The 16,093-nt window shown below is 45.6% G+C and overlaps 1 protein-coding gene across 1 annotated transcript in view; it reads left to right on the forward strand.

The window, feature by feature from the left end:
* The window catches only part of PLXNA4 (plexin A4), a 749,270-nt gene that overhangs the window by 590,556 nt on the left and 142,621 nt on the right, over window positions 1-16,093 (forward strand). The window contains exons 13-16 of the mRNA XM_054988198.1: window positions 1,334-1,485; window positions 3,483-3,600; window positions 11,837-11,973; window positions 15,613-15,801. Coding sequence (XP_054844173.1) covers window positions 1,334-1,485; window positions 3,483-3,600; window positions 11,837-11,973; window positions 15,613-15,801 — 596 coding nt within the window. The remainder of the gene's footprint in view (window positions 1-1,333; window positions 1,486-3,482; window positions 3,601-11,836; window positions 11,974-15,612; window positions 15,802-16,093) is intronic.

The raw sequence follows: 16,093 nt of genomic DNA on the forward strand, positions 1-16,093 counted from the left end.
AGCTAAGTAGCAAACTCCGGTTGGGAAATTCCTGGAGATTTTGTGGGTGGAGCCTTGGAAGGGCAGAGTTTGAGGAGTGGAAGGTCAGCAGGAAATAATACCATAGAGTCCACCCTCCAAAGCAGCCATTTTCTCCAGAGGAACTGATGTCTGTTGTCTGGAGAACAGTTGGAATTCCAGGAGATCGCCAGACCCCACCTGGAAGTTGGCAACTACATTGGGCATAATGACCCTGCCCTGACCCCTGTCCTGTACCAGTTTGAGTGGAAAGGAAGTAGCCTTCTGATGGACTACACTAGGTACAGCCCCATGGTTAAGCAGCCATCTTTGATGATGGCAAGCAGAAGTCACGAGAGAGAAGGCAACCATTTTGTTTTGGGTCCTGCTATCTGCCCATCTTTTCATGGTCTTTTGATGCCATTTCCCACCACTTTCGTATAGTTTATGTGCAGCAGACATACAGATAGTATTCAATATTGCATAAACATAAAGGGAGAACTGTGTGAAGAAACAGAAAGTAGCATGAAAATAAAGATTCACAGGTTGAATCTGCGCAAGGGAGAAACAGAAATGCCAGATCCCCTAGCCCCCACCAGCTTCCACCCCTTGCCACACCCCATCTGGACAGTGGAAGGGGGGACAGGGAAGGCAAGCTAGCAGGCACATGCACAAGGCATGCCCACATCCCTGCATCCCCCAGCAACAAAGTCAATCTTGGTGCGACCCAAAAGTGATGGGTCATGCCAGGGCCAATTTTTAAGAAATTGGCTACCAGTGCAGCCTTTCAGTTCTGGGTCATGCCAGAAATGATGCAATCACCAAAGGTTGTGGAACTGTGTGTAAGGCTTTTTGCATCCGCACTGGTAAGTGCCTAAGGCTCCCTCCACATACACACCACCAGTACCACCCCCAGTTTAGAGATGGGGGAACCTGGCAATCCAGGGCTAGGAAAGCAGGAATGGGCCTAAACCAAGATAGCAAGTCTGCTCTGAAAGAAAGCAAGACAAGAGAGAGCCAGTTTGGTGTAGGGGTTAAGAGCGGCAGGGCTCCAATCTGGAGAGCCAGGTTTGATTCCCCACTCCTCTTCGTGAAGCCAGCTGGGTGACCTTGGGTCAGTCACAGCTTCTCAGAGCTCTCTCAACCTCACCCACTTCACAGGGTGATTGTTGTGGGGATAATAATAACATACTTTGTAAACTGCTCTGAGTGGGCATTAGGTTGTCCTGAAGGGTGGTATAAAAGCGAATGTTAAAAAAGACCAAGTGCTCTGAAGGAAACAGCGGGTTATTAACTTCTGTTTTTACCATTTCTGGCACTATTTTTGTTCCCTTAGATCAGCCCAGTCAGAGGACCCCGTGAGGGAGGGACTAGAGTAACCATCCGGGGAGAAAATCTGGGCCTGGAGTTCCGGGACATCGCGTCACAAGTCAAAGTAGCTGGAGTGGAGTGCGTTCCACTGGTGGAAGGATATATACCAGCAGAGCAGTAAGTAAGGGCTGTGGGACAAAAATGGGGTCTAGATAAAAGTTCCTGCAGGCCCTTTGAAAGAATTTGTTCCTGTCAGGAAATCTGCTTTGGGAAAGAACGTAAAACTCTCATTTACATTGACCAGATACAGTCTTTTGCCCAACATTTCTTATTATTCTCAAGTCACTCAGCAATTGTTAAGCTTTATGGACTCCTCCCTACTCAAGTGAAACGAAGCAGAGGCAAGGATAAGGTGACACAAAACCCAAAGGAATTACTTCCGAAGACATCGTAACAATCTCACTCGATAGGCAAGTTGGGTTTATAGCTGACATCAGAGATTTACCCAAAGCAAATGTGAAATGTCTCACATAATTGTGGCTTTCCAAGGCTTTCATATTATCCATAATCTCATCTCTATCCATGCCAGAGATTGAACCTGAGACCTTCTCCATTCCAAGTACTGAGCCGCGAGCCCTCTCACCAAAATCTCCACAGGGCATGCACTTTGAGGGAACTATCGGGTACCAGGAAGTCCTCTTTCAATCTTCCTAGTTCCTGACATCTGGCTCTGAGGGATGGTTTGGCCTGGTCCGATTCTGGTCATTCAGAGATGAGAATTTTTCTCCATGTCTCATAAAGAAAAACTCCAGCTAGTTGGCCATAGGTTCCAGACTGGAAAAAAAGAAGAAGAAATACTTCACAGAACAGAGAATAGATGTGGTAAGGGCCAGTTCGATACCTTTAAAAAGATGTTAGACAAATTTGAGGGTGATAGGTTTGACTATTTGTTATTGTGGGTCAATGGAATCTCTATGACCAGGGGTGCCATACCTCCGATGACCGGAGGTCGAGGACAGAGAATGGCTGTCAACCTCATACCTGACTGGTGACCTTCTCAGAGTTATCTGGCAGGCTGTTTTTGAAAAAAAAATGGTAGACAAGGTGGATCTTGGCTGATCCATCAATTCTTATTCTCACATGCTGGAGAGATTGACATGGGTGGCCGTCTCCCTCAACATCTAAGGCCATCAGATCAGAAATATTTTATTATTCATGCAGTGACAGCAGCATCTACTAGCGTTTTATTGGGAAAGACTAGTAGTACCCCAGCAGGAGTTGCTAATAGCGAAAATAATGGAAAATGCAGAACTAGACAAATTGACTTTACTAATGAAAGGACAAATGGAAGAACTTCGCTGTGCCATGGACCCCATTCTACAACTGGATGAGAAATAAATATAAGGACCTGAATGTTGTAATTATATGATGGCAATATTGTAACTTTGTACTAGTAATCAGTTAAATGATGGGCCCTGGAAAATGTAGATAAGTAGAGTTATGTTTCAAGCAGAATGTATGATAGTTTTGAATTTTGTTCCCCCCTTTCCCCTATCCCTAATGGAAACTAATAAAGAAAATTATTTTAAAAAACCATGTAGGGCCATCCTGAGGAAAAGCGTGTTTTCTTTTCCTTCAGACAATCCCTCGCGTGTTGCTGTATGGTTTATCTCCTGACTGGGAGCATCGATACGCCCTATCTTGTATCATTCTCTGAAAGATTCTTGCTTGCACCAACAAAATCTTGTACAAATTATATGAATTGCCTTTTTTTGTATTTAATTTCTTTGGCTTCAGCTGGAGATGAGGGAAGGAGGTCAAGGTTATGATGAGGAGGAGGGTATGAAGTCAAGTTTTATAGAATCTTGCATAGGTTTGAGAAGGTGGATATATAGACATTTTCTTCCCTTTCTGAAAAAAACTAGAACTCACGGTTTCCCAGTGAAATTGGTAGGCAGAAGATTCAGGACAGACAAAAGAAAATACTTCTTTATGCCAAAAAAAAGCTTGCAGAACTCATTGCCACAAGATATAGCGATGACCAGGGCAGCCATCATTGCTGAAGCTCCCATGTGTGAGCTGGGAGTAGGCCCATCCGCTGTCTCTGGAGCTGTTCACATAAACTTTGTAAATACAGAGAATAATGTCTCCCTGTCTTTGTGCTTCTCTTTTAGAATAGTGTGTGAGATGGGTGAGGCCAAACTGAGCCAGCATGCCGGCTACGTGGACATCTGCGTGGCTGAGTGCAAGCCAGAATTCACAGCCAGATCATCTCAGCTGTATTACTTTACGGTAAGTCTATTCAACGAATTCTAGTATTTGTTTGGAATGGGTGTGCCATTTCTCAGGTTTCTTAACACCAATGCACACAAGACCCTTAGACAATTAATGTAGCATAGTGGTTAGAGAGCCAGATTAGGATCTTGAAGACTTAGATTCAAATCACCAAATTGCTTTGAAGCTCACCGGGTGACCTTGGGCCAGTCATACTGTCTTAGGCTTCCCTACCTTACAGGGCTGTTTTGAAGATAAATGGGCTATTCAGAGGTAGGCCAAGATAAAAATTAGATTGGTAAAGGTTGCCAGAAAGGTGGTTGAATGAAAATTCCAGCTTTTGCCTAAATTGAAGTTTGGGCTCAAATTTGGAAGTTCACGTTTGGGTAAAGATGTTTTTTTTAAAAAAAAAATAAGATTTCATTAGAACAAAAAGATAAAACTAACAAAATGTTAGAAAAAGAAAAATGATAAAAATAAAAAGAATATATAGAAAAGAGAAATATAAAGAAATATAAAGAGACTTCTGATTTTCTCCACGACAAATATAAGTAAAATCATAAACGTAACACTTACTCTTTAATTACAATAAAATAAATCTCTCCTTTTTTCTATCCAATTTCTACCCCCACCTTTAATCTTCAAATCCAAAAGTCCGTCAGTTCATTTTTTTTCCATTTCATACAAAAAGTTCATAGGGAGTTTCCAGGTAACAATAAATGTAGATGACGTCTTTTCTCTAATCAACAAGTAAGTTTAGTCATCTCTACAAATTCCATCATCTTCAATATGTTTGGGTAAAGATACAAACAAAACAAAAAGAAGGTTTGTGGGGGGGGGCGTCGGATTTTGGGTGGGAGGGTCTTTTTCTCTGCTTCGGATCCACAGAAAATATTTATGCAGATTGTCCTGTGGATGTTATTTATTCATTTAAAATATTTACATACCACTTTTCTGACAAGTACAGTGAGCAATGTCCAGATTTCTAGATCACACATGAACAAGATGTACCTCTTGCCAGGACTGGATGTCTGGTGTGGAGTCCAGACCATCACAAGTGAAAAAACTTTTCATGCAGGGGGTAATGCTGCTCTGACCTAAGCAATAGAATCTCCCCAAAAGCAACATTTCAAAGTGATGGTTGTTTTGGATTTTCCGGGCTGTGTCGCCATGGTCTTGGCATTGCCGTGGTCTTGGCATGGCGATACAGCCCAGAAAATCCAAAACAACCACCGTTCTCTGGCCGTGAAAGCCTTCAACAATATTTCAAAGTGAACTTGAAAGTTCCTCCTTGGGAGAATTCCCAGGTAGTGTTGCGAACTCTGGATTTGGAAATTCCTGGAGATTTAGAGGTGGGGCCTGGAGAGGGTGGAGTTTAGGGGGTGAGGGACCTCAATGGGGTATAATGCCCTAGAGTCCACCCCCTAGAGCTGCTATCTTTTCTAAGGGAACTGATTTCTGTACTCTGGAGATCATTTATAATTCTGAGAGATCTCCAGGCTCCACTTGGAGCTTGGCAACCTGATTTCTAAGAAAGCAGCAAAAGATTTTTTAAATAAAACCAGTAAAAACCCCTCCAGGGGATTACACATACCCTAATGCAGAGTGATAAAGGACAAGTGGAAAAGGAGATTTGTGTTCATAGCCTTGCCCTAGTATTTCTCTCCTTTTCCTGCTGTAACTAGATGAACTTCTATTCATCTGCCCCCATTTCGGTGCTGGCGCCAAGCCTGTGGCTGGCTGCTCTCCCAGCTGCTGTTTGAAGCTCTCATTAGCAGTTAACGTTCTTCAAGTTTTTCTGCATGAACAGGAGGCAAGGCCCTGGCCACAATCTCTGGTAAATGCTGGGGTGGCTTGGGACCATTCTTGAAAGCGTGGTTTTTATTTTTGTTTTTTGAGATCTTCCTGAACGGAGAGTGCATGAAATCGGTTGCATGCTTACAAGATCTTCTCTGCTTCTTCTAAAAATCCACAAAAACCCATGTGCCTCTGGGCAACGGACACTTAAACAGAGCCAGTGGGGTGGAACAGCTGGAGTGCTGGACCTGGATCTGGGACACCCAGGGAAGATACAGGTTGAGCTTGGCTACTAGAACCTGGGCTGTTTTGACACGGCTTACCTTATTCCGCAAAATAGCGAAATCTCGCCCAAAATTTCGTGAGAAGACGCTGTTATTGCATATTCTCGTGCAATAACAGCGTCTTCTTGCAGGATAACAGCATCTTCTTGCGAGATTTCGCTATTTTGCAGAATAAGGTAAGCCGTGTGGAAACGGCCCTGCTCTCCTCTGAGCTTTGAAATTCCTCTCACTGTAGGGAGGATGGCTCCATATTTATCTTCCCTGCAGGTGCCACAACTTCATAGAGCGTTGTCTCTGGCCAGGTGTAATGCTTTGCCTTCGGCCAGTCTATATGGCAGATTTAACAGGATAGCCTACTCAGCTAGATGCTGTTTAGGTGAACAAAAATGTGTCGAGTCAATTACACATGTTCTTTTGCGTTGTCATTTGTACGCTGGTATACGTCAAACATATTTAAAATCTGTTTGAGCTAGTTTGATGGCTTGCTCTGACTCGCTCAAGATCTATAGACTGTTGAACGATTCCTTTTTTGATGTCACCGAGAAGGTGGCTAAGTTTCTCCATTCCGCTCTGAAGTTGCGTCAAAGGATATCCCAGAAATAAGTTACATTGTATTTATGCATTTGTAATGTAGTATCCTTTTAATTTTTGTTTCTCTTTTTGTAAGTGGATAACCTGAATTGCTGATATATGCCAATAAAGGCTAACTTAGAATCATAGAGTTGGAAGGTGCCATAGAGACCATCTAGTCCAACCCCCTGCCCAATGCAGGATGAGCCTAAAGCATCTCTGACAAGTATTCATCCAGACTCTTCTTGAAAACTGCCAGTGAGGGGGAGCTCACCACCTCCCTAGGCAGCTGATTCCACTTTTGAACTACTCTGACCATGAAAATATTCTTCCTAATATCTAGCTGGTACCTTTGTGCATGTAATTTAAGCCCATTGTTTCGGTTCCTGCCCTCTGCTGCCAGCTGGAACAGCTCCCTGCCCTCCTCCAAATGACAGCCTTTCAAATACTTGAAGAGAGCAATCATGTCCCCCCTCAACCTCCTCTTCTCCAAACTAAACATTCCCAAGGCCCTCAGCCTTGCCTCGTAGGGCTCAGTCTCCAGACCCCTGATCATCCTCGTCGCTCTCCTCTGCACCCTCTCGATTTTGTCCACATCCTTTTTGAACTTGAGCTGGAGTGCTGGACCCGGATCTTGAACTTGAACTTGAGCTGGAGTGCTGGACCCAGATCTGGGACACCCAAGGAACATACAGGTTGAGCAGTGTCCTGGGTAGGGTTGCCATGTGCCTACTGGAGGCAGGACATCTCCTGCCCCCATCATCCCTTCTCCACTGGCACCTCAGCAGCTGGCAGGAGAAAGAAAGAAAAAGGCCATCAGCAACAGCATGATGTCACTTCCAGGAAAACCTGGAAGTGATGCCATGCCTTTCTAGGAATCACTGGAAACTGTAGAAAAACCATAGTGTCAGGCTTCAGCGCTGGGGTTGTCAGAGCCTGAGGAGGGCTCTCCATCCAGGTTGGCCTATATGTTGAGCCCAGCCACAGAAACAGGGGAAGGAGGGGGGTTACAGCACCCTCGCACCCTCTCTCCCTCCACTGGGCTGGCTTGGTTCGCCTCTGTCCTTCTCTCTGCCTGGTCTTAAAATCGTAGAATCATAGCGCTGGAAAGGACCTCCAGGGTCATCTAGTCCAACCCCCTGCACAATGCAGGAAATTCACAACTACCCCCCCCCCATCGGAAGCCATGACTTATATGCCCTGAGGTTTTTGTTTCTCTGCTTACCGGTTAGTTAATGTTTCCTAGCATATGTGCCACGCCCTGCAAGTCTTCAGTGTTCCCTTCTCCAGTTATAGACTTTGAATTTTTGTCTCTCCCCCATAGAATTTAGTTTAAAGCCCTCCTTATTAAGTTTGCAAGGCTCTTGCCAAACACATTTTTTCCTACCCTCGTGAGGGGCAAACCATCTCTCGCTAGAAGAGCTTCATCTTGAAAATGTAAGCCATGGTCCCAAAAACCAAATCACTCCTGATGACACAGTCTACGTAGCCAGTCATTTATTTGCAGCATTCTTCTTTCCCTTCCTAAACCACAGCCTATGACAGGAAGAACTGAAGCTCCCGGGTCCTTAACCTTTTTACCCAGAGCCACATAGTCTCTTTTAATGCGTTCTGGACTGTGCCGGGCAGTATCCTTTCTTCCCACATGCACCAGGAGGCAAGGATAATAATCTGTGGGTTTGATAAGTCTTCCTACCCTTTCTGTCACATCCTGGATGTGTGCACCTGGTAGACAGCTCACCTCTCGAGACGACACGTCTGGTCGGCACTACCCTCTACTCCTCTCAGTAGGGAGTCCTCAATTACCAGCACACGCCTTCTCCTGTGTTGAGGAATGGAAGCTCGAGTCTTCTCATCTGCAGGGGCCTGAGAAATCTCTTTCAAGGTTTGAGAAGTCTGGGGGACTAGCTCTTGATCCAGTGGTCCAGAATCAATATTTATGGGTACCTTCTGGAACCAATTGCTTGGCATCAGAGGCTCAGAATGTGTCCGGATTATCCTGCTCCTGTGGGTTACTTTCTTCCATGTGCCCACCTCTTGTGTTGGGTGCTCCTCCAAATCCTGAGATACTTTCCCCTCCTCCTCATGTTGCCCTCTGAAAAGTGCTTCATGCGTTCTGTCCGTGTATTCTTCACCTTCCCTTATTAAATTGAGTGTGGACAAGCGTGCCTCAAGTCCCTGTATCTTTTCCTCCAGTAGGGCTACCAACTTACACTTGCTGCAGGTGTCGTTGGTGTTACTCACTCACTGCAAGGGACTTGCTCTCTTTCTCTCTCTCGCTCCTGCTCTCACTTACTTCGAGCTACTCCTCACCGGGCCTCCCCTCTGAGCCTGCCCTTATAAGGCCTTTCTGGAGGGGAATTCCCATCCCTCCCCCAGGCTGTGCCCTGCCTGGGCCTGACCAGCCCCTTCCCGGGTGACTGCCAGCGTTGCTGGCCTATCTGGTCATATAGATCCAGAGGAGTTAGCCGTGTTAGTCTGTAGTAGCAAAAATAGAAAAGAGTCCAGTAGCACCTTTAAGACTAATCAACTTTACTGTAGCATAAGCTTTCGAGAATCACAGTTCTGCATCTGACGAAGAGAGCTGTGATTCTTGAAAGCTTATGCTACAGTAAAGTTGGTTAGTCTTAAAGGTGCTACTGGACTCTTTTCTATTTTGGCCTATCTGCAGTTCCTTTGAGGCTTCTTCCTCCGTCTGCCCTTCCCTGCCCCTCTAGTGACACCCTGCAGGGCAGGGCTGGCCAGTTCCCACCAGCCTGTGAGGCCTTGCCACCATGTTGGCATTCCAGTGGCCACCCCACCTTCTTCAGCTGCTCCTGCAGCCTCGGTGGCATTCCTCTGGCCTCCTGCAAACCGCACCACTGCTCCTGTGGCCTCGCTAGTGCACCCAGCTCCTTGGTGGCGCGAGGATGTGAGTCCAGGGGGCTGGGACGTCCTCCCCGGACACATAGAGTTTCCAGCAGTTCCTAGAGAGGAGTAACATTAGTTCTGTGATTTTGTTGATGTGTGTCTGTGTAGACTTGCTGGTTTTAAATTTCGATTTATAGTTTTTAGGCTGTCCCGACATTCCCTTGCCATTTGGAATGGTCTCATATTTTAGCACAAATGTATCTTGGGGATACTTAAGTTTGCCATTGCAATATGGTATCAGGATCAAGTCCCTTGGATGAATCTCTCTGTCCTTGCAGTTTTTTTTTGCTTTAGCCTTATCTGTTGCTCACTGGGCAGCTACAACAGGAACTAGTCTTTAACCTGCCTCCGGGGAGGGGCTGTGGCTCAGTGGAAGAGCCTTTGCTTTGTACCCAGAAGGTCCCAGGTTCAATCCCTGAAATCTCCAGTTAAAAATTCCAAGTTTTGTATGATATGAAATACCTTCGCCCGAGACCCTGGAGTGCTGCTGCCAGGATGAGCAGACAATAGTGACCTTGATGGACCAAAGATTTGATTCAGTATAAGGTAATTTCTTGGGTCTTCATGTTACGATTATCTAGAAAGCGTCTTTGGCAATGCAGCGAGGTTTTACATAAGAAGTCTGAGTCCTTCAGATTCCTGGTTGACCATCATCATCATCATCATCATCATCGCTACCACTACTACTCCCACTCCCACTCCCACTACTACTGCTATTATTATTATCATTATCATTATCATCATCGCTACCACCACCACCACCACCACCACCACGATGACTACTACTCCTATTATTATTATTGTTATTTGGTTTTATCTTGCCCTCCCTGCAAGCGGGAGGATGTGTAGCCAGTTTGGTATAATGGTTAAGAGCGCGGGACTCTAATCTAGAGAGCCGGGTTTAATTCCCCACTCCTCCAACTGAAGCCAGCTGGGTAACCTTAGGTCTGTCACAGCTCTTTCAGAGCTCTCTCAGCCCCACCCACCTCACAGGGTGTTTTGTTGTGGGGATAATAAAGACATACTTTGTAAACCGCTCTGAGTGGGCTTTAAGTTGTCCTGAAGGGCGGTATATAAATCAAAAGTTATTATTTATTATTATTATCTGATGTCTCCATTGCTGTTGGCCCACCTGGTTTCCCCATCACAGGGAGCTGAAATGACCATCACTCAACTGCTACCTGGCGTGGCTCTTTACTAGGATTCCTGGGATATTATCTTGCAACATCTGCTGGAATTGCTTGAGGCCATTCTTGGGACCAGCTCTGGCCCACAGGGCGTAGCAGAATGCCCCTCCTAGATTGCATAAAAGAAGAACTCTGACCTCTCCCCAAATGTTTTTGGTACTCGCTGGGCAAGTAAATGAGCCACTCAATAACAAGAATTTTTTTTTTAAAAAATGGCAATAATCATTTCAGATGCTTGGCAGCACAACCTGCTCATTGTTCCTGTTCATTCATAGGAGAGTTTAAACTTTTTATACCATCCTTTTTAAAAATGGAAAAGAGTATGGGGAGGGAGGAAGAAAAAATGCGCCCTTCATTTAAATGCAGATGGTGGATTTTCGCTTGGGACCAGAACGGAAAGTTTTTCTATTAAAATGCTAATGAAAGAAGAAACGGCAACTTTAGATTTCTTCCAGGAAGAGGAATGATCTCTCACCATGGCTTGGTATCAGGGTGATATGTGACATTCTGAATCTGATGGTTTTATCTTGATTTTTTTTTTAAGGGTAATGTGGATGGAGAGAACGGTTACATTTATTTTTCTGCAGTCGCTGAAAAGAAGACATCTTTCTACTTGTCAGTATATATGTTTTGGAGGAATAGGAGGGTCCTAGGCTAAACTAGAGCTTAGTGCAAACTCCATTTTGAATGCTTGAGAAGGTTTGAATGCCTAGTGGTTAGAGTGTCAGACTAGGATTTTGGAGACAGGTTTGAACCCCCCCCCCCTTTGCCACAGAGCTTGCTGGGTGACCTTGGGCCAGTTGCTTACTCTCCGCCTAACCTACCTCACAGGGTTTTTTGTGTGGATAAAGTGGAGGAGAAGAGAATACTGTAAGCCACTTCGGGTGCCCATTGGGGAGGAAAGTGGGGTATAACTACCCCAAGTACAGCAACATGTTCCCAAAACACAATCTATGGGCGAGAAAAAACTGAAGCCAATGCAGCAAAAGCCAGTCTACTGCTTCCTGTTTTCACTCTGTCATCTTGTGAGTAAAGGAGAGGGAAGGAAGGAAGGAAATAGGTTAAGAAGAAAATATTAGAAAGTGAACAGAAGGAAGGAAGGAAGGGAAGATTAGAAATGCAAGGAAGGAAGGAAGGAGAAAGTAGGTTAAGAAAAAAAGATTAGAAAGGGAACAGGAGGGAGGGAGGGAGGAAGGAAGGAGAGAGAAAATAGGTTAAGAAGAAAATATTAATGGTTTAACGGCTAGAGCGTCAGTCTAAGACCTGGGAAACCCAGGTTCGAATCTCTGCTCTGCCTGGAAGCATGCTGGGTGACCTTGGACCAATCACACACTCTCTGCTTAATCTACCTCACAGGGTTGTTGTGAGGATAAAATGAAGGAAGAGGAAAGGCTGCAAGCCACTCTGGGTCTCCCTGCTGGGGAAAAATAAAGCACGTAAACTAAATAAATAAGTACATGATTCCATTTAAGTCCTGTGGCTCACTGTAATTGGTATGTTTTTCAGACGCTGACCCTTTCGGACCTAAATCCCAAGAGAGGGCCTGTCTCGGGCGGCACTCAAGTCACAATCAGTGGCAAAAACCTGCAAGCCGGCAGCAACGTCTCCGTGTGGTTGGGAGGGCAGCCTTGCCTTTCCCCCAGGTACAGTTCACTGGAGATATTTTCTCTTTCAAGGCGTAGGAAAGGGTGGCTAGATTGCGGTTGCGGTAATGGCTGCCGCTCCCTCCCTATTCTCGGAGAGGCATCTTGAAAATATCAAGTTTGTCTTGTGATGTTTGTTTGCCTAGAGTATCTTACTCTGTTCATTTGTGGGGATATTCCATTTGCAAATAAAGACATAATCAAAAGCAGACGGGAGGGAGAACTCTCAAGAAGCGGCCTCACTTAGCCCGAGAAAGGTTATTGCCCTAAATGAAGCCATTCCAAAAAGAGACTATGGGTCGCCCTATGCATTACTCCTTTTACGAGTTCTCCACGGAGCCAACCTGCTCTCTGTGCTGACACATCTCATCTTGGAGATTGGATTTTAATAAAAAAAACAAGAGTATAAATGGGCTCAGAAAACTGCTGGGGGGGAGAGAGCTCCTTCCCGCCTTCCAAACATGTTTCTCTCATGCAAAACAGTTCAGGGAAGGAAGTTTTCTTCTTTCTACTGCCGCACGTGCACACAATACCTCCACGTGGAGCAGCAGAAATGAGGAAATATCTCCCCTCTGCACTGTTTTTGCACAGGGGAAAGAGCTTGGGTGAAAGGCAGGGGCATTCCCTCCCCCAGCTGTAGCTTTCCGAGCCGATCACATGCTCGTTTTTTCATAGAAGCCAATCCGCGAAGCAATGTGTGTCTGCGCTGAGCACAGGTCCGCTCCATGGAGAACTCGTAAAAGAAGTAATGTGTAGAGCCTATGCTTCAGAACTTGAAAAGAAATCACATACACAAATGTAAAGGGATCCACTGCAGAACAATCCCGTTGGCTTGTCTGTTACAGATAGTTGCACATTAAGATGTGACATGGAAAAGAGGGGAAAGAGAAGTAGGGGACTTCAGTAGGTATTGCCGGGTGTCGCATCCCGTTTTACATCTTCCTAAGCCACCAACCTAACATTGTAGCACACTTTTAGAGTCAAGGCCAAATTAAGGTCTATAATCAGATTCTTTAATGTGTATTTTAATGTACTTTAATGCAGGACTCATTTAGAGGGGGACCGTGCAGGAACGCAGTTCCGGCAGTTCCCCAAAGAGGTCACATGTCAGGTGGCCCCGCCCACCTGACTCTCGGCCATTTGGGGCCCGTTTCAGCCTGGATTGGGGCCAAAATGGCCCAGATCGGGCCTCTGACGGGTGGTGGATCACTCTCCCACTCAGCAGCAGCCTGATCCTGATCATTTTGGGCACCTTTTCAACCCTTTTGCCATTTTGGGCCCAATTTCGGCCCTGAATGGCCAGGATTGGGTCCAAAACAGCCAGGATAGGTGATGTCAGGGGGTGTGGCACATGCAAATCGGTCATGCTAATGACACACTTCTGGTGATGACAAGGGGTGTGGCATATGCTAATGAGTTATGCTAATGAGTTATGCTAATGAGTTCCACCAGCTCTTTTTCTACGAAAAGACTCCTGCTTTAATGGTTTTAAAAGGACCATTGTTCGAGGTGGAGAGTATGAGAGGAAGAAACTCAGCAAGGTACTGATCCATTTCAGGACCCAAAGTCAAAGTGGGTGCAGGTGTTGGTTGCCCCACTGGCAACTCTTCCCTCGTTGAAGTCTCTGCTGGCTTCTGTGGGTGACTCTATAGGCAGGCAGCCCAACAGCTAAGTGTAGAAAAATTAGCAGAGATTATGCAGAATTGTGCATTGGAAGTAATGAGAGTTGACACAGACTCCAGTGTAGCTCTGTAAGATTACTAAGAGGATAAAAATTAGAGTTACTTTGGAAGAAAATAATAAATTGCTAATAGACTACATCTTGCTAGATAAGACTAGATAGACATGATACACAAGAGAGTGAGAGAGTGAAAGAGAAAGAGTGAACAAAGAGCAATAAAACTTCAGTATATAGCACCTCTTAATTGCCCCCCCCCTTAACAAGTTGCCCAATAGGAAATCCTAGTTCTACCTCATTATTCATAGAGACTCGCCTTTCTATGGCGGGAATCTTTACTCGAAGCCCTAATGGTTACATGCAAAGGAAGTTTTCCAATTAAGTAAGTAACACAAACAATTTAACTCTTTCGTGACTGAAACGGAAACGCTTCAATCCCAACACTAAGCACGTGTGCTGAGAAATGCTTCAGGTAGAGCCATTCACTGCCTAGGAACACATCCTTGCTTCTTCCTTGCTGTTCAGCTTCTGCATGTGGCGGCCAGTTAAAGGGGTGAAGAGTCCACATGTAGGTGGTCATAGTACTGGGATGTCAGGCCTGCTTCTGGAGGGAACTGATTACGCCACGGTGTTCTAGATTCTGCCGTGCTGTCTCTTGCTGCAGGGTATTTTGAGATCCGAAACACCAACCTTTGAATCTTCAGGTATGGTTTTCTGTGTTTCGCTTGGAGAAATCGTCCACGCTCCCATTTGTTTCCAGCAGATAAAACCATTGCTGAAACTATGGACTTAACCACTGTTATTTGACGTCAGGGGTCATTTTGTAGAAAAAGAGCTGGAGGAACTCATTAGAATAGCTCATTAGCACACCTCATTAGCATATGCCCCGCCCCTTGCCATCACCAGAAGGGTGTCATTAGCATAACTGATTTGCATATGCCACACCCCCTGACATCGCCTATTCTGGCTGTTTTGGACCCAATCCTGGCCATTCAGCGCCAAAATTGGGCCCAAAATGGCAAAAAGGGGCTGAAAATGGCCGAAAAGGGGCCCAAAATGGTCAGGATCGGGCTGCTGCTGAGTGGGAGAGTGATCCACCACCCGTCAGAGGCCCAATCTGGGCTGTTTCAGCCCCAATCCAGGCTGAAATGGGCCCAAAATGGCCAAGAGTCAGGTGGGCGGGGCCACCTGACATGTGACCTCTTTGGGGAACTGCTGGAACTGCATTCCTGCACGTTCTCCCTCGAAATGAGCCCTGTTTGATGCAATAGCAAAATGGAAAAGAGTCCAGTAGCACCTTTAAGACTAACCAACTTTACTGTAGCGTAAGCTTTTGAGAATCACAGTTCTCTTCATCAGAGAACTGCATGTTACAGATGCATGCATGCCTTTGATGAAGAGAACTGTGATTCTCGAAAGCTTACGCTACAGTAAAGTTGGTTAGTCTTAAAGGTGCTACTGGACTCTTTTCGATTTTGCTACTACAGACTAACACGGCTAATTCTGCTGGATCTAATAGCAAAATGGAATTCAAGGCTGGTGGATGTAGTGACGGCCATATGCAAAGATGGCTTTCAAAGGGGATTCGATGGATTCATGGAGGGGAAGTCCATCGCTAGCTATTAGCCATGGTGGCTAAAGGGAACCTGTACATCCCGATACAGGAAAGCTCTACACACCAGTGCCAAGAGGCAACTTCAGGGGAAGAAGGCCTTGACTTCCTTATCCTGTTGTTGGCTCTCCAGCGCAACTAGTTGGCTACAGTGTAAGTCAGAATGCTGAACTAGACAGACTTTATTTTATTTGTTTCGATTTCTCTTCCGCCCTCCCCACATTGGCAGGCTGAGGGCGGATTACATTCGGACTTCTGGTCTGATCCAGCAAGGTTCTTCTGCTGTTCTAACGCCTTGCTTGTGCTATGGTCGCTTGGCTGGTTTCATCTTACTTCTGGTCTCCGACAGGAGGACTGTCGATTACATTGTCTGCAACACCACGGCCTCCAGTGGGGGCTTGATGAAAGTGGAAGTGACGGTGAAAGTGGACAAGGCAAGGATACATAAGGAGTTGGCCAAGGTGCCCAAGGAGCTCGAGTTCGAATATGTGGAAGATCCAACCATTGTGAGGATAGAGCCAGAGTGGAGCATTGTCAGGTAAGGATGACCTCTGGAAGGCGATGTGTCTGGAAGGGGAAATCACGTGGCCAAGTTCATCCCACGTAATCTTAGGACGGGGTATGTATATTATGGGGGTGATGTTGGGTTCCTTGACTAATGTCCTATTTGCACTAGCTGAGGAGCAAATCATGGTGATCCATTAAGGTTTTCTTTTAGGTGAATGAGGGTAAATGAAATAGTGCATATCCAAGATATTGGAGGGGAGGTCTAACTAAACAAAACAATAGTTGTAGCAGTATAAAAGAGCAAGAGTCCAGTAGCACTTGTA

Source organism: Eublepharis macularius, chromosome 9, assembly GCF_028583425.1.
Source record: "Eublepharis macularius isolate TG4126 chromosome 9, MPM_Emac_v1.0, whole genome shotgun sequence".
Classification (NCBI taxonomy): Eukaryota; Metazoa; Chordata; class Lepidosauria; order Squamata; family Eublepharidae; genus Eublepharis; species Eublepharis macularius.